This window comes from Canis lupus, chromosome 10 (assembly GCF_048164855.1).
Source record: "Canis lupus baileyi chromosome 10, mCanLup2.hap1, whole genome shotgun sequence".
In the NCBI taxonomy this organism is placed as follows: Eukaryota; Metazoa; Chordata; class Mammalia; order Carnivora; family Canidae; genus Canis; species Canis lupus.
The window spans coordinates 37,488,006-37,507,460 of NC_132847.1; the positions used below are offsets into that span (position 1 = coordinate 37,488,006).

General features: G+C 45.5%; 2 protein-coding genes and 1 long non-coding RNA gene across 11 annotated transcripts in view; 2 read left to right on the top strand and 1 right to left on the bottom strand.

The window, feature by feature from the left end:
• Positions 1–12,852, bottom strand: part of LOC140641475 (uncharacterized) — a 41,598-nt gene extending 28,746 nt beyond the window's left edge. For 2 of the 6 annotated variants that reach the window (XR_012038001.1, XR_012038000.1), the window contains exons 1-2: positions 11,605–12,852; positions 3,745–3,964 (exon numbers count right to left, since the gene is read on the bottom strand). Coding sequence is in view for 1 of the 6 variants with exons in the window: in XM_072841436.1 (XP_072697537.1) it covers positions 3,907–3,964; positions 11,605–12,158 (612 nt within the window). In the remaining 5 variants the exon portion in view is untranslated. Of the gene's footprint in view, positions 1–3,496; positions 3,965–11,604 lie in introns of those variants that run through there. The other 4 variants (XR_012038004.1, XR_012038002.1, XR_012038003.1 and 1 more) reach the window with 3 other exon arrangements.
• The window catches only part of CCDC171 (coiled-coil domain containing 171), a 467,902-nt gene that overhangs the window by 342,444 nt on the left and 106,003 nt on the right, over positions 1–19,455 (top strand). The gene's annotated exons all lie outside the window — the stretch shown is intronic.
• On the top strand, positions 12,086–17,072 carry LOC140641479 (uncharacterized). Its single transcript, XR_012038007.1, has 3 exons — positions 12,086–12,248; positions 16,197–16,304; positions 16,875–17,072. It is a non-coding gene; the product is annotated as an uncharacterized lncRNA (long non-coding RNA).

Below are 19,455 nucleotides of genomic sequence, written 5' to 3' on the forward strand. Positions count from 1 at the left end.
TAATCCCATCCTATCTCAAACTGGCCCAGACCCATATAATTAAACCTAGAGTACCCCTTCTATAAGGAGATTATTCTAAACCAGGAGGAGCCAAGTCCTGGGCCCTCTATGAGGGCAGTTGTCCCCTATGGGAATAAGAGTTATTGGTTGTTATGGTCTGAATGTTTGTGTCTCCCCCACATGGTTGAAATGCTGATCCCCAATGTGGTGGTCTTAGGAGGTGAGACCTTTGAACGGTGATTAGGTCATGAGGGTGGAGCCCTCATGAGTGGGACTAGTGCCCTTATAAAAGAGGCTCCAGAGAGATCTCTTGCCACTGTCCCCCGTGTGAGGACACAAGAAGTCAGCAGTCCGTAACCTAGAAGAGGATGCTTACTGGACCTTGCGGCACCCTGGTCTTGGATGTCTCCCCTCCAGAACAGTGAGAAATACCTTTCCATTGTTTCTAAGCTACCCAGTCTGCAGTAATGTTTTATGGTGGCCCCAACGGACTGAGGCACTGGGTGAAAAGGAAAAAGCTAGAAATGTTGTTTCACTGGATAAAAGGCAATCTTAATTGAAGCATTCATGAAAATGTTTATCACCTACATTTAATTGCTCTGTAGCATAAAACGATTATGTATGTGGATAAATATGTATTATATTAATATATCGTCACTTTAGATTTCCCCAATTAACCCTCTACGAGTTTACTCAGCCTTCCTAATTTATTGCTCGCGTAGCACGGTCATCTGTTTCCAACCTAGAAAATTAGTGGGCATATTCCTCAGGCTTATGAGCTATCAGTTCTATGCCTTGACATTGTGCCTGGAGATACAGAGCAGAGGTAGTTTGGTGGTTTCTCAGCCCAAGGTTGAGTAAACAGATGTCCCGGAGTTGATTTTACCCAGAATAATTGCATACAAAGAGCACAAATGTTTAATTAATCAGGAATCTTGTGCTTATTATCTTTTCACTGGGTTTCCACTGATAATGACCCAGAGGAAAATTCTTTTCCTTTGTGTGAATGATATTTTATTTAAAGGTTTTCATTTCATCCTCCGATTTCCTCCCCCTTTCTAGTGAGGGAGACAGTAAGGGGGCTGCGTGAACGAGTACCTGTGCCTTCCGCAGAAGGAGGGCACACCCAGGCCCCTGAGTGTGGAGAGGCAGGGATGCGGCGGGAAGGGGAGCATTTTCACCACCCAAGTCAGCCTCAGACCTCTGCCGAAGTCAGAATAATTTACTATTCTATATTCACTTGGTGCAAACTTCCTTCCCCCAAATCAAAGTTGGGAGGAAAGAAAGGGAGTTATGGAAAGGGCTGACACGCGAGAAAAATGGGAAGATGGTTGCGTATGAAATGAGGTTTGAGTTTTCAGGACTTCACGTTGCAGTTCGGGCTGGCTCACTAATGAAGGACCTACTCCCCTAACCTGGTGTGCGGCACAAAACACTAATCAGGACATTGTTTGCATTAAAGGGCTGAGCTTTCCGGTGGGTAATCATCGGGGAAACCCAGTCAAGGGCGAATAAGGACGGCGGCCCTGATTAATTAAACATCTGCACCAGGACCCTAAGCGAGACTAACCCTGTTGGTTGTACAAGAGCTCTTGCTGTTAATGCCACTCGTGGAACTGGGAAGCACTGTTTGCTAAAATCCACTCTGTATGGAAAGCTTGGCATTCAGGGCAGGTCAGGTCCTGTCTCTCTATATTATTTCGGCTTCTTCCTGTGTCCTTAGGTATCAGGATTCTGGGCGGGGCAGTGGGGTCCGTAGCTTATCTCTTCAAGGAGAAAGCTGCATTTGAGTTAGCCTTGAAGTGCAGATCAAAGTTGGAAATGTGGAGATGGGGGGCGGGGAGGCGTTCTGGGAGGGAATTCCAGGGAGGGGGACTCGAGCGAACAAAGGCAGGATGTCTGGAACTGTAGAGCGTGTCCTGATAACTCCAAGGTCCGGGCTGATTGGAGCATAGGGGCTGTAAAGGTTAGTGGGGATCAGTGTTGTGAAGGCTCAACACCAGCCCGTGGAATTAGAGGTACGTTCTGAAAGCCATCGGAAGAAACTGTGGGCAGCTTCTCGGGTGGAGAGTAGCATGGCCAGAAGAGTGTTTCCAGAGGATGACCTAGAGTAGTGGGGGGAAGGCCGAAAGCATAGGAGAGAGAACGATGTGGGAGGAACTCGGTAGGGCTGTGCTAAATTACAGATCCAGTTTGAAAGTTAGAGCACCGTCACAGAGACCTAATGCAGAAAGAGCTACTGGTAAGGCTTCCAGATAAAACACGGGACATCACTAGACTAAAATTTGTTTACCTGGAATACAAATTGAACTCGGTGTCCTGTATTTTGTCAAATTTGGCAGTGAGTGGCTGGCGAGGCAGCTCTGGGAATGCACCTCTTAGATCGCCAGGTGTAGGAGGGTCATTCATTGGTCGAGGCTTCAGTGGTGACCTCCTCCCAACCAGTGACTCAGCTCGGCAGGGATGCTAGAACATGACTCCTCTGCAGGGTGACTAGCTCCAGGACCTCCAGAAGCTGCCATAGGACTGCACTGCAGGTCAGGGAGGCTTCAGCCCACCTTTTTTCTCTCCTTTTCATGGGGTCAGATCTGCCCTGCAGCCCGACAGCTGTGCCAGCCTCTCTTGGCTCCTTTCCCATTTTCTCTCACATGCTTTTGCCCTAGAAAAGCTTTGCACATTGAATCCCACCCTGACATCTACTTCTTGGAGGATGTAATACCTGTCTTGGTTTTGTCTTGGACTAATGTACCTGTGTCCAAACAGAAGTTGTTAGGAGCTGGCTAGGGAAAGCACAAGATTTGTAGCTGTGGAATAGGAACCAGGGAAGATTGTAAAGCAGCAGGTGGCAAGAGAGAGGATTTGGAAGGGACAAAAATGTTCAGGTTTGGCTTCATTTTGTTTAGTCCTCAATGAAGAATATATGTAAAAAATCACACGTGATCCATTTAAAAATGCCCATTTTTCATGCTTACATGTTTTTCAGGCAGCTGGGATGCTGCTGCTCAGTCCTAGTTGAAGAACTTTGTCTTAAAGGACTTAGATGGGGATGGTAAATAGACTCCATTTGCAGAAGAACGCTGATAAATTGGTAGTGACCTTGGAGGGCTGTGCTCCAAAGGGCTGTGCAGCCATGTGGAAGGCACTGGGATTGATTAATGTGGTCTGTTATGGTTGAGGGAGTAGAGGCGGTGGGATGAGTGCTATCCTTGGACAGCCCTGCCCATGTTGGTGAACTCTTAAAGGCAGTGTCCATGCCCAAAAGGAGGCCATTGGTATAATCTGGGGAAGAAGCAAGACAGCCTGAAATAGCTGGGAGGGAAAAAGGGAGGTAAATATGAGAACTAGACTGAACAAGACTGGGGAATCAAATGAGTGCACAAGGTAATGGAGGGGGAGAATCAGGTAAGATTCTGAGGTTTCAGTGGTTGGGGTATGTGTGTGTTTTGTGTAACTAATCAGACTATGCTCTGTTTGCCAATTGGTACTGGAAATTTTTTTTAAAGATTTTATTTATTTATTCATGAGAGACACACAGAGAGAGGCAGAGACATAGGCCGAGGGAGAAGCAGGCTCCATGGAGGGAGCCTGATTTGGGACTCGATCCTGGGTCCTGGGACCACGCCCCAAGCCTAAGGCAGATGCTCAACTGCTGAGCCACCCAGGCATCCAGGGACTGGTAATTTGAGTTACCTTCAGACACCTAGTGTCATCATCAGTCTGTCTTTTGATGGCCATTATACTCACGTGCAGGTTTTTTATATGGATGGAGTGTTTGGCTGAGGAGATTCATTCTGTTGCATTCATTCAGTTGTAATCATTCAAAGGCACGGATTCATGCTTACTTATACACGTTTGTTCTTCATATGTACGTACATATATAGTAATTCCATCTGTTCTGAAGTCGCCTCAGAAAAGTTCCAAGTACACAGTCCACCGTCGACATGTATTATTCAACTTCTCTTTACTGGAAATAGAATGTATTGATTTAAAGTGGGTTTAGATTAAGAATATGAACCACACTTGATATTCAAGAGCAGCAGTTTGCACGGTTGTGTTAAGGACAAAAGAACATCTGTCTGGCCCTGCATCCCAGCAGGAGGCCCCATGCTTGGTCAGGCGTGCACCCACAGCAAGGGAAGGGGGTGACAGAGGCTCTGGGGTTCGTCACCACAGAACTCAGAGGACTGACTCACTTCCCTTCTCAAGATGCCAGCCATGGTTTGTGGTGGTGGCTCACCACACTGGCGAGGCGCTTGCCTTTCCTGCCTTTCTTGTTCCATGTGATCTCGTCCCAAGGTGCCAGCTCCTGGCTCTCCAACTTGGGGACGCATACATTTTTTCAAGAGGGTGGAGGGAAAATCAACATGAAGATTAATGGACTTCAAAGAAGGGAGAAAAGGAAAATACTGGAAATTTCGGCCCATGATTCAACTTTCAGGGGCACAAGAGTATGCTGGAGACGAGGAGAATCAAACCTAGCTCTGAGACTGGAGCCTTGAATTTATGAGATCCTTTAGAGAACTCACTGAATATCAACATGGCCATGAAAGTAGATGTTGAATTTTGTCCTATTTACTTTCCTTCCCTTCCTTCCACCCTCCCTCCCTCTCCTCTTTAATGGTGGTGGGCCTTAGCTTCAAAATGAATTTTAAGTTTAAGAGAATTCATTTAAAAATAGGTTCTCTAGCCTGCATTTATAAAAATAATTTCTCCCAACTGGAACAAGAACATATGTTCCACATATGTGGTAATTCTATTGTACAACATGCTATTTCTGAATACCACACAAAAGTAAAATACTAATCTAATTTTAAATAGCATGGGATATTTCTAGTGAATAGCCAATTCAATATTTCACACCAGAAAGACTTTTCAAAATGCTCGGTACAAATCTAATGATAGGGGTTAGGTTGTACATAGGTAGACCACTCTTCATTGCGTGTGTCGGCAATAGCTAGCTTAGTTCTAGTCACACTGTTTATTGTGATATGCTAAATTACCCGAATCTGTTGTACCACTATTTCTCTCTAAAAATCTCAGTTTGTTGCCAGAGAGCTGCTCTCTCAACTGGATCTGTACAGGGCTTTAGGGAAATCGGACCTTCAGTTAACCTAATCACAGGTGTGAATTCCTTATGGGCCCCCAGAGGACAGCCCATAGAATGTGTTTCCCAGCTGTAAGAGGTACCCTGAATTCTTAATATGTAACCACTTCCTGAGGGGAGGGTATGATCCCTGGCTGCCAAACAGGGACATTTTTGTAGTGGCTTGATTGGGTAAAACATGTTTAGGTGGAATAGATACCATCCATGTACCATGCTCATGCCTTCAACCCCTGAGTTGGGTGAGGATGTGGTGACTTGTGGGGTTCAGCTGTATAGGCAGTCTATAGACCGGGTAGTGACTGAGCTTGCCCTTTGTTGGTGACCACTGCTTACTCTCCAGCAGGAAGAACTTAGCCAATGTCTCTCAATTTGCAAAATGGTGCCAAACAGGCCCCAAGAGAAACATTATCAAAGGCCTTTTTGTCTTAGAATGCATCAGTGCTGAGGAAGGGAATGTTATGCATGGCATGCATGGATGGGCTTTCAACCCACCCAAGTCCAAACCTCATTTTCTCTCTGGGAGAGAGGAAGGTGGCAGGAGAGGAAGCCAAGAGGCCAGGATGCTGCCAACATTCAAGTGGGAAGGGCCCTCCTCTGGAATGAGCATGCTGGCAGAGAAATGGGGCAGAGGAATGAATTTTAGAAATGTTGTGGTGAATGAGACACTGAGATTTATTTTAAAATGAAAGATTTATGAAAATAACCTGGTACCAAAGGAAAAGGAGACTTGAGGGTTGAAATAGATCATGGCTGGGGAGCTGGGATGATGTGGAATGCAGAACGATGTGGCAGGGAGGGAAGGTGAGGGGCCAAGAGGAGAGTCCTAGGAGGGGTCAGTGGAGGGGGCACAGGCTGCTGAGATGGAGGCTCACTTCTCATCCTGCTGCCACCTCAGTTACTGTGACTTGGCAATTGGTTTCTTCTGTGCAGGGAAAGGGGAGCTGAGACACATTGTTGCAAAGGACAGAAGTCCACCAGGCTTGGAGAGGTGGAGGAGGAATTTAATGTGAGGGTAGGCAGTAGCTCCAGGAACCCGAGGAAGGGGTGAGGGTCAGGGTGAACTGCAGGGATGCAGCAGAGCTGGAACTGATGGACAGGCTCTTTGGGGCCTGGAGCCCAGCTTTAATTAGCTCTGAAAGTTTTCTATCCTGGCATTGGTCCTGCCCGAGATCCACATTCCCAGAAGGGCAACTCCACTTGGTCTGGCTTGGGTCATGTTCTCAGCTGTTGGCCAGAGGAGGGCACCCAAACCATGAGCAATGGCAGAGAGGTTCTCCAGGAAAAAGACCGAGGGGCTGTTATCAGGGAAAGAGGGAATTGGAGCCGGGCAAAGAAGAACGCAAGTGCCCACTGCGCAGGGTAATGACAAAGCCACTGCAAGACCTTGTCTTGGGTTTCATAGGATCATGGAACGGAAGGGCATAATATGCACCTGACGTTGTTACCTCATTTATTTCTCCCAATTACCCAGACAGAGAGAGTGAGAAAGCCAAATGAGGACTCAGGAAATGTCCTGGGACTCACACCTTGGGCTGACATCCAGTGGTGGGTCCCCACGGCAGGTGTGTCTCTGTGGTGCCAGCCCAGAGAGCTCCGGGGGGAGGAGGGTGTGGAATGGCATTTTCCAGCCGGAAGCTGTCCCAGAGTTCTGGGGGCTCAATATACACACAAGAGTCTTTTCATTAAAGCTCCTTAATAGAAACTTGAAGTCCAAGTGCCTGTCTCATTATCTTAAATATTTTCGGGAATGCTAAAAGGTGGGGAACTGCCACTCAGAGCATTTCTGGAAAGAACTACTAAAGGAAGGTCTAATGTGCCAGGCTCGGTCCCTCTCTTTTGGCCACTGCAAAGCACCTTCTTGTTTCTGCAGTGAGATGTTTGGTTCCAGTTGATACATTGCTGGGTTCCCACCGACAACCCCTCTGTGAACCCCGCCCCCCCCCTCTTATGATGAGATGCAAAGATTTAACGGTTTCAGGAGGGAGGCTACCTAATTTGACACACATTTGACACACACATTTGACACATTCCACACGTTCTTGTGCTTGAATAACACCACCTGTAGGTTGGTGAGATAGCTTTTTCAACGTGTGGTAACCCGGGAAGCTGCCCTTTTCACCCTGTTGTGGGAAGGGCGGTCTCACACATTTTTTCCACAGTAATTTGATTTCATCTGAGAACAACTGCAGGAGCTACTGTTGGGAAAGCAACCCAAGGTTCAATGTGGAGGTCATGATTAGTATGAGATGTTTCGTATCTGTGACACAGTTGAGTTCTAGTAAATTCATCAAGGAAGCATCCTGTTAGGAGTTCTATCAGCATTGGCAGGGGTTTCAGCATTTCACCACCAAGATGGAGATTACCCCCATCCTGGGCAACAGGTGTTTTGAGTGTTCTGAAAAGCCCAAACAGCCCAAACTTTGCCCAACAAAGCCTCTCTGTGCCCTGGGTTGGCACGAACCATCATCTTTCTCATGCTATGGGTTTTGTTCTCCAAAGTTTTTACATGTAGAGTCCTCCCTTCGGTGTTCAGGTACCGTGGGACCAAAGGCTAGCTTGGGCAATGGGGTCTAACCTTCCTCTCCCACAAGCCCACCTTAGTGACACAATTTGAGTAGAAAAATGCAAACAGTTTCAAATCAAGTCTGTTGGCCTCCATCTTTCAACCAGATGGCCACCCCTAAGACTTTTACAAAATAAATTCTGGAGATTTCCTTAGGAGGGTCAATCTGATGAGTAGTATATTCAGAATAGAGGAATCCTAGGCATGGCAGCGTTCTGTAAGGGGAATGCTTTCTCAGCTCACAAATTTTGACTGCAGCTCTCAGCTAATTCAAATATCTATTTTTTTTTAAATTTTTATTTATTTATGATAGTCACAGAGAGAGAGAGAGAGAGAGGCAGAGACATAGAGGGAGAAGCAGGCTCCATGCACCGGGAGCCCGATGTGGGATTCGATCCCGGGTCTCCAGGATCGCGCCCTGGGCCAAAGGCAGGCGCCAAACCGCTGCGCCACCCAGGGAGCCCCTCAAATATCTATTTATAATAGCATTTGGAGAGATGCTTGAACTTGGGTTTTAAAAACAGAAACCAAAAGAAATAGTAAGAAGGAATCCCAAGGACAACTTGAACCACACATATCTTAATGCATAATTAACATGGATATTATATACATAAAAAAGTACCACAGTGGTTCCCCTAAAAACATTTTTTTCAGTTCCTTCCCCTTACATTCCTTTTGTAGGTGTGCCTAAGAGAATTGTCTTTGTTTTTGTAGGGTGTGCTTTATCTTAGTGTAACTCCCATGTTCACAGGTGATACCCTGCTGTGAGGGTCTGTGTGGGATGTCACCACCTGTGACAGGGCTCTTATTAATGAACTGCAGAACACTCTCGATCTTGGTTTATATACTAACTCAAAGTCCATACCACATCCTAAGCCTTTAGAGATATTACTTTCCTCCAGCGTTCCTTGCTAACTGCCTGCTTCAAGTTACTTATTTCTCTGGAAAAGATTTCTTGTTTCCTTAGCATGGCCTTGGAGATTTCTGTTTCTCTTTGAATACTTTCTGCCTACTCCCTCCATGTGCTGCTTTATCTTTTTATTGCAGAGTGGAGGAAGTGTTGATATTTTGTTCCAACAAAAATTTTTTGAATATCTATTATATCAGCCACTGGGCCAGGTTGCCATGTGAAAGAGTAAGTTCCAAATGTAATCTGAGTTGAAAACAAATTGCACTGTTATGCAGAAACACGCTCACCTTGATCTCTTCTGGGCACCCTCCCTGGTTACAACTCAGACTCTAACCTTTAACAACTTTATGCCCACAATGGAGGCTAAACAATCACTGAAGAGCATAGTTTACACAAGAGAAGTATTGGAGAAAACTTACTGGTTGCAGAGATGCTAATTATTTCCTCCAATGATCAGTTCCTTCCTTTCTCCAGGCCTCTTTGCTAGATAAATTCTCTATCCAAAAACAGCCCAACTTTAAGTGCTCTGAAACCCTGTTACTGTTTGCAGCTTATTGCATTGGATGTGGATTCCTGACCCAAGATAAGCCAACCACATGTAGCCTAAAGGTGCAGAGACTACATTGGTTATCTTGGGAGCTTGGATGGGAAAGGGAACTAATTGTGAAAGCTGAGACCTACATTCTGTGGCCTCTGTGATGGGCCACATGCAGGCATTGCCAAGTAAGCCATCAGCACAGGGAGAGAACAAATAAATGTATCTGTCTTATCCAGAAATCTGTGTACAAAGAAAAGTCTCTCAGTAGTGAAACAAGAATTCTGAACCAAGAACCTAAGACCTTATTTGGTTTTGAGGCTTGAATTTATGCTATATATGTGGTCTAGAAATATTTGAGATGAGATACTAACAAAAAATGTGATTATGGGCCATGATGTCATACAGCCATGAACCAAACACAAAACTCTCTGTTGAGTCATACCCTCAGCCCAGACCACAGAGGGTTCCCATAAACAAAGCCACACTGAAGACAAGCTCACCAACCCAAATTACAAAATATATTAGGAAACAATTCTCATAATGGAGAATAACAGATAGAATATGTATCAGGATTAGATTCCCAAGAACTTCAGATAGTAGATCTATTGTAGAGGGACTACAAATATGTTTAAAATGATTAGAGACATAAAATAAGAAATTTAAAACATAATAAATGTGTAAGATATCATGTAAAAAGAGACTACAGATCTGAAAAAGAAAAAATGATTTTTTAAAAAGAAGTAATAACTATAGTTATTATTTTTAATGGATTAGATATAGCTAAAGAGAAAATTAATGAGCTGGAAGAGAAGTCTCATTCTAATTCAGAATGTATGAGAGAGTAATTAAAGATATGGAAGATAGAATGGGAAATAATATGATTTTCAAATACAGAATAGAGAATGATGGAGAAGAATCAGTCAAAAAGGAAAGATATAAAATCGTATGATTGAAAGATAAAGATAGTAAGACTCAGGAAGCTATGGCAAGCCGGGAGCTGACTGAGAATAAATCCAAACCATGAGTCCACTAAAATGAAAATGCAGGACACCAAAACCAAAAACATTCTTAAAGCAAACACAGAGAAAAGACATATTTCCTACAAACGAAATACTATTACCAGGCAGACTTTTCAAAAAGCAACAACAGAACCCAAAAGTCAATAAGGCAATATACCCAAAAGAGTAAGAGAAACTGTCACCTCTATATCCATTTAAATTATTATTCAACAACAAAGACAAAATTCTATTTTGCTTTAGTTAACAAAGGCTGTCATGAAGGAGTCTCTAAAGGATTTATTTCAAGTAGAAGAAAACTGAACCAAAAAGGAAGAAGTGAAATTCAGGAAAGGGCAGTAAATTTAAACAGGCCCTGTCTGTGGAAAATAACGATAATGTTGACAGATTTTAAGGGTGTAAAACAATGCGGAACTGCAATGTTGAACACCAGTGATATATAAGAATGGTGGGAGATGGGCAGCCTGGGTGGCTCAGTGGTTTGGCGCTGCCTTTGGCCCGGGGTGTGATCCTGGAGACCCCGGATCGAGTCCCACGTCGGGCTCCCTGCATGGAGCCTGCTTCTCCCTCTGCCTGTGTCTCTTCTCTCTCTGTCTCATGAGTAAATAATAATAATAATAAAAAAAAGAATAGTGGGAGATGATTGGAGTTCTGAATATTGGTAGGTGGGTAGAAATGTTTAATTATTTTATACTTTTTAAAGTCAAGTATGATAAAAACCTTAGTGTAACACCCAAAAGGGTTGTATGTATATGCAGACATACAAATGAGATGTATGATGACTATATCAGTAGAGGGGATAAAAGAAAACTTGATTAGTCCATTAAAAGGCAGGAAAAAAGAAAGCAGAGATCATGTAAGCAAGGTAAATATAAAGCCCAAAATAAAATGGCAGAAATAAATCCTAAATAAATGTAAATGGACTAAATGTGTTGGTTAAAAGAGACTAATTTGATAAAAAAATAATCTATGTGGTTTATATGGCACTCATGTAAAACAGAAGGGTAGAGAAAAGAACAAAGGTGAAGGAATGGGAAAAGACCTACCAAGCTAAAAAAAGAAGGGGGCAGGGTTAACAGAATTCCATTTGTACCAGAATTTAGGGCAAGATTCACGATTAGGGATAGATATTCCGAAATACAACAATTCTAATATATTCCTCATGGCCTCAAATAAAAGGCGAACATTGAATTCACAGGAGGAGCTGTGAAAAGTACGTCCCAGACATTTTTACACGACCCTTCAGAGAGTTAAAGCGAATTCTAAAAATCAGGAAGACGATGTGAAGAAGTCATTTTTGTAATGACAGTGACCGGGGCCTAGGCAGTGCTTCGATTCCAGCTCAAAGGGTCCCTCCACCTGACCCCGCCCCCGGGACGCCTAGGGCCAGGAGGGCCCGGCTCCCGGCTCCCGGCTCCCCGAGAGCGGGCCTCCGCGGCCCACGGCTGGCGGCGTGGCCGTGAACTCTCCCACCTGCTTCTGCCGCCGCTGCGGGCCGCTCCGGCACGATCCTCCACACGCAGCGGCCGCGGCAGCAAGCCGCGTGCCTCCCACGCTCGCCGGCGGCCACACAGCCACGGAAAAGTCCAGCGGCTCGGACGAGCCCACCTCTCTCCCTCGCACATCCACGGGGAGGCGGGCTGCAGCGGGCGGGAAGGCGGCGCTGCTCCTCCCGGCCCCCCAGCGGCCTCCTCTTCGGCCGCCCCCCTCGGCCTCCCCGCACTCGCCAGCCTCGGCAGCGGAAGGGCGAGGGGCTCCTTCTCAGAGACGCGACTCAGCGTCCGCGCACGTGACCTCCGCTCACTTCCGGGGCGGAACTGGCCCCTAGTCACGTGGCTCCTCGGAGCCGCAGGGGAACTTGGGAAATAGTGTCCGCGGAGGCGGGAACAGTCGCGTTTCCGGCTGGTCGGTGCGTGGGCGCAGGGCCTGGGGGCTGGGGGGGCGGGGGGTCGGTCTGTTGCCAGAAGGGAAATGATTAGACCGCGTAGCCGAAGAAAATGAGCAGTGGCAGCCAGAGCTCCTGTCATTATTCCCAGTCACAGCCCCATTCATTGCACGTGAGGGACGTTGGAACCTCTCAGGACCTCGGTGTTTCCATGCAGAAAGCCGCATCTCAGGTTTGTTACTAAGCGCAGTCAGGAGGAAGAGAGTGAATTGAGGGCTCCCAGGGTTCTCTGTGGGCCCCTGGCTCTGTAGCCCCTCGTCTGCACGGAGCCCAGGTCCCAGCCGGGCGCACGCTGCGCTGCGGGGCCACGGGCGCTGTTGGGGCGGGGTCGGGGGGGGTGGGGGTTGAGCAGCTCCTGCCGCTGGCTGCTTTGCCTGGAGCCCCGCTTTTCTTCTCCTGATCTCCCCTTCCCTATCCCCCACACCACCTCACTGGAGGGATTCTGCAGATTGATGGACCGTCACCTGGAAGGTGGAGGCAGACCCCAGATCCCTGTGTTCTTAAAGAAAGAAGGATTAATGAGCCCCTTAGAGTTGTCTCTGGGCTGCAGCTCATCTCGGTGCCTGCCCTGGCCGGGACGACAAACGGCCCGGAGAGAGGCAGGCGGCTCCAAAGCTTTGGTCATGCTGCCCCGTGTGTGACCTGCCCGGTTTGGTCTGTGATCCTCCGTGCCCATTGGTGCAGGTCACAGGCTGAGCTCCTCCCAGGAATCTGATTGTTGGCAGTTGTAAAGTGCAGGAGCCTGGATCTGTCCGAGCAGAGGGTTAAATCATGGAGTGTTTTACAAGGGCAGCTATAGGGAATGTCTTGTTTTCTCCTTATATGGCTATTTTTCTCAGTCCAGAATCCCAGGGTGTATTTTACGTGGTTGAAATACACAAATGGAGTCTCAGTCTTAGCCAAACATGCTATGTGGCTTTAAAATTAACAAGCCTCTCTCTACTTCTGTACCCCAAACACACACTCACATGCACCGTTTCTGTTGAGACTGTGGAAAGATACTCCTTCCTTTGTAGCCAAAAATATTCAATGGGGTGGATTTCTATAATTCCGTTGCTTTATGCATGAGAAAGATTTCTTTTGATCAGAGTAGTTTTGCCAGCATGTGGGTCAAATTTAAGTATCAGGTTTTTAATGAGTGGCTACTGTATGTGAAGTGTGTATCTGCTGGCTCTGGGTAGATGGGCAGAACAGGGCACCAAATGTTAGAATAATAATAATTAGAAAAAGTAAAGATGTTTAATGATGGTTCATGAGGACACTAGTCAGAAGGCAGGGCTTGGTGGGTAAGAGCATGAACTTGCCCCAGGTGCTCAGGGAAAGGAGAAACCTATTTAGACTAAGGTGATCCATGGAAGCTTCCATGGAAGAAGTGGGGGTTTGAACTACATGGATTTCGTTAGGTCAAGAGGAGAGGGGGAGGCATTTTAGTGGCAGAGGCCTCAATGAAATGCCAAAGAAGGAGAATGAAGGGGATTTTTAAAGGAGGTGACCTAATAATCCAGAGTGGCTAAAGCACATAGTTCATGGAGGAGAGGCACTTTGGGAGGGAAAGGTAGATTAGGGCTGGAAGTGGCCTGGGAAGTCAGGCCAAGGAGCCAGGATTTTTACTGCATGATAAAGGGGAGGCATTGAAGGTTTCTGGGTATTTATTTTGATCTGAAGCAGTCTGGGCACCGGGATTCACAACAACTTTCTGCTTCCAAAACTTCACTTACTTATTTATTTACTTGTGTATTTATTTTTGATCATCTCAGCAAATATGACAACCTAGAAAATGAAGATTGGATTAGTTAAATATGATCTTTAGGTATTAAAAGTAAGAAAGACTCTTTATGGAGAGTTCCTTTAATGGTGATTTCATAAATGAAAAATGCAGTGCTTATTACTGAATATAGTTCTTGGCCACACCTTCTGGAACACAGATTATGAACTCAGATTTTGCAGGGAGAAGTTGATTGACCAACTTTTATTCTTTGTGGGCAGAAGGGGAAATACTGGAGGAAAAATCTGGCATTGGATTCAGATCCAGAAACCCCACATGTTGAGCAAATTTAGATGAAAATTTGCATTTCAGGGGCATTTTGGAGACAATAAAATCTGCCATGAGAATTATGCTCCCCCAAGCCTACTTTCTGAGTCTCATTTAATCTCCACTTGAGTTTTCTTCCAGAGATAGAGCTGGGATTATTATGTCTATTATAAATGTGAAGAAATTGTCAGAAAGTTCCAATGACTTTCCCAGACTCACACAGCTAGTTTGTGGTGGAGCAGGGCTCTCGGGAACGTGGAGGGGGTCCAAGCAGTGTCCTTGCAATAGCGGTTGGTAGTATGTGGCCTCCAGTGGATCAGAGGCCCAATGAATAGTCAGGGAGGCAGCTAAATTAGACAGACAGGCCGTCCCAGCCAAGGTGAGTGAGAGGCGATGACAAAGTGATGGGGGACAGTCCTTGTGAGGAAGAGCTTGAGGATGCTGGCCGGTGGAAAGAGTGATACCACCAACCCCTAAATGACAACCTCCATAGGCCAGACAGGATGGCACTCTCAGGAAAGGACTCCCAGGCACAGATGCTACGCTGTGGTTGAAGGCACTTGGTTCCCTAGAGATCTTGGTCAAATCACTTGACTTTTCTGAGCTTCAGCTTCCTCCTGGGCAAAATGAAGTGAATTATAATCCCCAAGGGCATGGTGTTAACAGAGACTAGCTGAGAATGTTGGGGCAAAGCATGTGGCTCAGTCCCTGGGACACAGCCATGTTAATACAGATTTTTTTTTGAATCAGTGCCATCAAGAGCTATCAAGCAGGTGAGCTAGAAAGGATATGGAGACCTGAAGTTTGTGTAAGGACGAGGGTGGCATTGGGTTTATATTTAAGAACAAAAGAGGGGCTAGGCTGTAAGGGACTGGAGCTCTTTTTTTTGTTATCATTTCTAATCTTATCATTGAAACTCAGGCAGGAGAAACACGAGTGTGTGCATGTGCATGCACACACACACACATTGGGCAAAACTAGTGACTACCTTCTGCTGAATACATGCTATAGGGGAGCAAGGTGGATCATGGAAAAGGCTTTTGCTCACAGATGCCTGTTTGTGGGTTTAACAAGGATCATTTAATGGTGATGCTTTTTTCCAGTTTTAAAACCTCCTAAAATATTTAGCACTTGCAAGGGGGAATGCCAGGCTTCCAGGTTACTTGCGTAGGTGTTAAGTTAGGGAAGTGTGATACCTCAAGTCATCTCTGATACAAGATTAGCATCGAAATACATGAGGTCACAGGATGGTGAAGCCGGAGAGTTTGGGGAGAAAAATCAGGATATATATTAGCTCTATGTAATTGTTCACTATCAAAATATATATTATTTGCAAATGTTTATTGTAAAATCCATTGTGGAATATAACTCATTCTCGGCTCTGGAGATCAAAACCATTATTATGTATTGTCATGCTGTTATTAATGCCATAACATACCCTTACATTTTAATATCTTTGATAATTCTAGTATTTATTATGACTGTCTAATTCATATCGGTTGGCTACATTACTAACATTTATTGAGATTGTTGAAGAGCAATGGATATAATGGTTTAGCAAGAATCATGGGGGTGAGTATACTGAAGAGTATAGAACCTGGCCAGTTACAAACATGTTAGCCGATTTAATAAAATAGTTCTTAATTGCTTGAATTCTTCCAGAATCACATTCTTGCTGTTTTTTTCCTGTGTAAATTCTTGAGCCACGTTTCTATTAAGCAGGACCTGGTGTCAGAGTCCTACCACATTATTTGCTTTGCATTGTTCTTTTAAACATTATTAAGTGGGCTCAGTACCAAGAGGACCACATTTATTGGGCCACTTAAAATAGGAATCCTCTTTAATGCCCATCACCTATGTCACCTATAAAGAGTATACTTATCACGATGAGCCCTGAGTAATGTATAGAACTGTGGAATCACCGTATTGTACACCTGAAACTAATATAACACTATGTTAACTATACTGGAATGATTATAAAACACTTAAAAATGGTTGAATCACTATATTGTACATCTGTAACTAATATAACACTGTATGCTAACTATACTGGAATTAAAATTCAAAAATATATTCCTTTTTACTTAGGAAAAATGGAATCCTGTTGAGGAGAGACTGGCAGGATGCAGTGGAAGAGGGTCTTTGGAAAGCACATACGGCTCTGTTCCTTACCTTTCTTTTGGATCTTTTCCTATGGTAGTATTTGAGGCACCTAAGCTACCTACCCACATCTCATAGTGAATTTGAGGGAGCTTTCAAGAAGTCAAAATCCTGCATCTTAATACTAGGGCTATTTTATAAGTTTGCCATTAGGAAGAGTCAAGGTCTTGTTTGAGTTTCCAAGAACGATGTGATGCCCTGGCAGCACTCAGATGTATCCATCTTAATTGCACTTAGGCTTGTTCGGGAGCTGGGATGCATGGCTAGCAGAGGCAGACCCAGCTATGGGGAGAGCACTCGCTGCTCACCAGGGAAAACCGTGCCATTTATTCTGAGAATGTGCAGAAACAGCATTTGATTGGGAAGAGGCCTAAGGTCATTTATCTCCCACTTTTAAAATGATGAGATCGATGTGTCTCCCCAGTGGGCTGTCCCCCTTCTATTCAGCAACAATACACTACTTCTTTTCAAAGAGAAATATGCTTCCAATAAGGGGGAAGGGAGGCAGGGGGTGGTAGCAAAGGGGATCAAGCAACTTTCATTGAAGGATTCATTTTTGATTGAAATATTTTGTTCTAATCTCCAACTTCCTTTTTAACTTGGCAGAAGGACCAAAAGAAAAACAATGTCCCTCCTTAGCCCAGTTTATGGCCTGCCAGAGCAGAGGATCCGGTTACTTCTTCCAAATTGTATACGTTGGGTTGTTTGATACATTCTTTTTTTTTTTTTCTTTTTAAATCTATTGCTCATATACATAGGGTTTTCTTTTAATGGCTTGTCAAAGTGGACTTTGGTGAAAAACCACAGGAGAAAAAAAACAATGAAAAATATAGATCAAATTTAGCTGGCGATTTAATACTTTTTTTTTTTTTTTTGGTCCTTGAGTATGTTGTGGAAGGAATTCTCTGCAAGTGATACATCCTGTAACTGTAGGCAGATGTAATCCCCTGGCCGTGATACCAGCGAAGATTTCCCTTCACGTTGGAGACATTTGCAGCCATTTTGTTCCCTCCCACAAAGAGGAAGTGCACAGGGAGGAGGACATTTGGGCCCTGTACGTTCTCTGTAATGTTCCATGGTTGTGTTTACAATTCCCAGGGTGCTCTATGAACCTGGCCTTGGAAGGGAAAGAACCCCAGGGTGTTGTGACCTGGGGTTGGAATCTGGGGAGCGCCCATAGGGGCACGTTCTCCTCTCAGAAAGCCCTTTCTCCTTGCTGCCAGTCGGCCTCATTGTTGCTTTGTGAGCCTCCCTCAAACTCAGCTCCTCAAGGACACAAGCTGGGGTGGACTCTCCCCAGATCCAGTCTGCTCATCTTGGTATTCTGTGCATTGTGTCCTAAGAGGTCACCGTTTGTGTTACATTCATTTGGATTTCTGCCTTTTCTCCATAAATATGTTAAAAACATATTTTCCCCCTCATGGTGGGGAGTGTTCTTTCTAGTGGCATATAGGAGATAGATTCCATCTGCTTACCCAGACCAGAAATAGCTTGAGGGTTGTCTTGTTTGCGGCCCCCAGAAGCACACCCGAGACAGTGATTTGAGGGCAAATGGCTTATTGAGAGAGGGTTCCAGCAGATGCCAGCAGACAAGTGGGGCAGGGAGGAAGGGAAGGAAAGAGGCCACCAAGCTAGTGACCACTATGGGCAACCGGGTCTTAATCCTGCCGGGAAAGGTTTCTTGACCTCAGTGCTACTGACATTTGGAGCTGGAGAACTCCTAGTTGTGTGGGCCGCCCTGAGGATTGGAGGAGGTTCACTAGCATCCCTGACCTCTACTCACTAAATGCCAGTGGCAACACACCCAACACGTGATGATCGAAAGTGTTTTCAGATGGTGCCAACTACCCCCCCTGGGTGGGGGCAAAATGGCCCATGGTTTGGAACCATGAGAGCCACAGGGACCTCTGGGCAAGACACAGCTGCTAACCATCACAGGTCTGGCTGGCATGCACTGAGATGAGAAGGCCGAGGGGATATACCACCACTGGGCTCTGGAGTGTCTGCTGCCCCCTCTTCTAGAAGCCAAGGAGGGAGCAATCTGGCAAACTGCTATGTCAAAAATAGCATAAACTGAGTGGTTTATAAATACAAAAATTTATTTCTCATGGTTCTGGAGGCTGGAAATCTAAGATCAGGGTCCCGGCACTGTCGAGTTCAGACCGCAGACTGCTGACCTCTCGTATTTTCCCGTGGTGGAGAGCAGAGACAGGAAGCAGGGCTCTGGTGACTTTTTATGGCACTTATCCTATTCATGAGGGCCTCACCCTCATGACCTCATGTAATCCTATTCTCTGTCCAAAGGCCCCACTTTCTAATACCATCGCATTGGGAGGTAGGGTTTCAACATAGGGATCTGGGAGGAGAGACTAGTATTCAGTCCATACAGGGGACATTGCCACCTGATTATTCTGTGGGTACCTTGAATTCAAGAAGTCTCAAATAGAACTACTGATCTCGCTCCAAAGGCCCTCGGATCTGCCCCCTTCCCGTGATCAATTTCCAGTTGATAACACACTTACCTGCAAAGCAGAATCTCCCACCCAATAGGGCCCATTCCACCTCCAGTATTAGATCTGTCTCCTCCTTGTGACCTCCCGCTGCTTTAAGGCAGGTAGCCTTGCTCATTCATCCCTCCAACATCACCATGGCTTCCACGCTGACCTCCCTCCTCCGAGCCCTCTCTGACTCTTCTTTCCAAAAGGCAATATGTCCATCATCATATTCTATTTTAAAATTTAAAAAATCATTTCCACCACTTTCTGAATGAACTGTGAGTACTTTATCCAGGCGTCCCAAGTCCTTTGTTACCTGAGAAGGGTGACTATCCGAGTGATTTAGAGGCAGTACGCCTTGGGCTCAAATCTCAGTGACTCAGGTAAATTACCTGGCCTTTCTCAACCTCAGTTTCTCCAAGTGAAAAACAGGGACCAACAGTACACATGTGAGTCATCTATAAAAAGTACTTTTAATAGGTCTTGGTCCATCTTAGGAGGTCGATGAAGGTTCTCCATCATTGTTACTGCCTGACTTCCAGCGTTGTCATGAGTGTGAAGTAAGGTGACACTTGTGGAAGAGCTCTGCTCACCATATGGTCTTACTACTGCATCCTGTTCCTCATCTGTGGCACAGAATTGTTGGCTCTGGGCTGGGTAGGGAGTGGGGACACAGGAAGGATCAGCACACT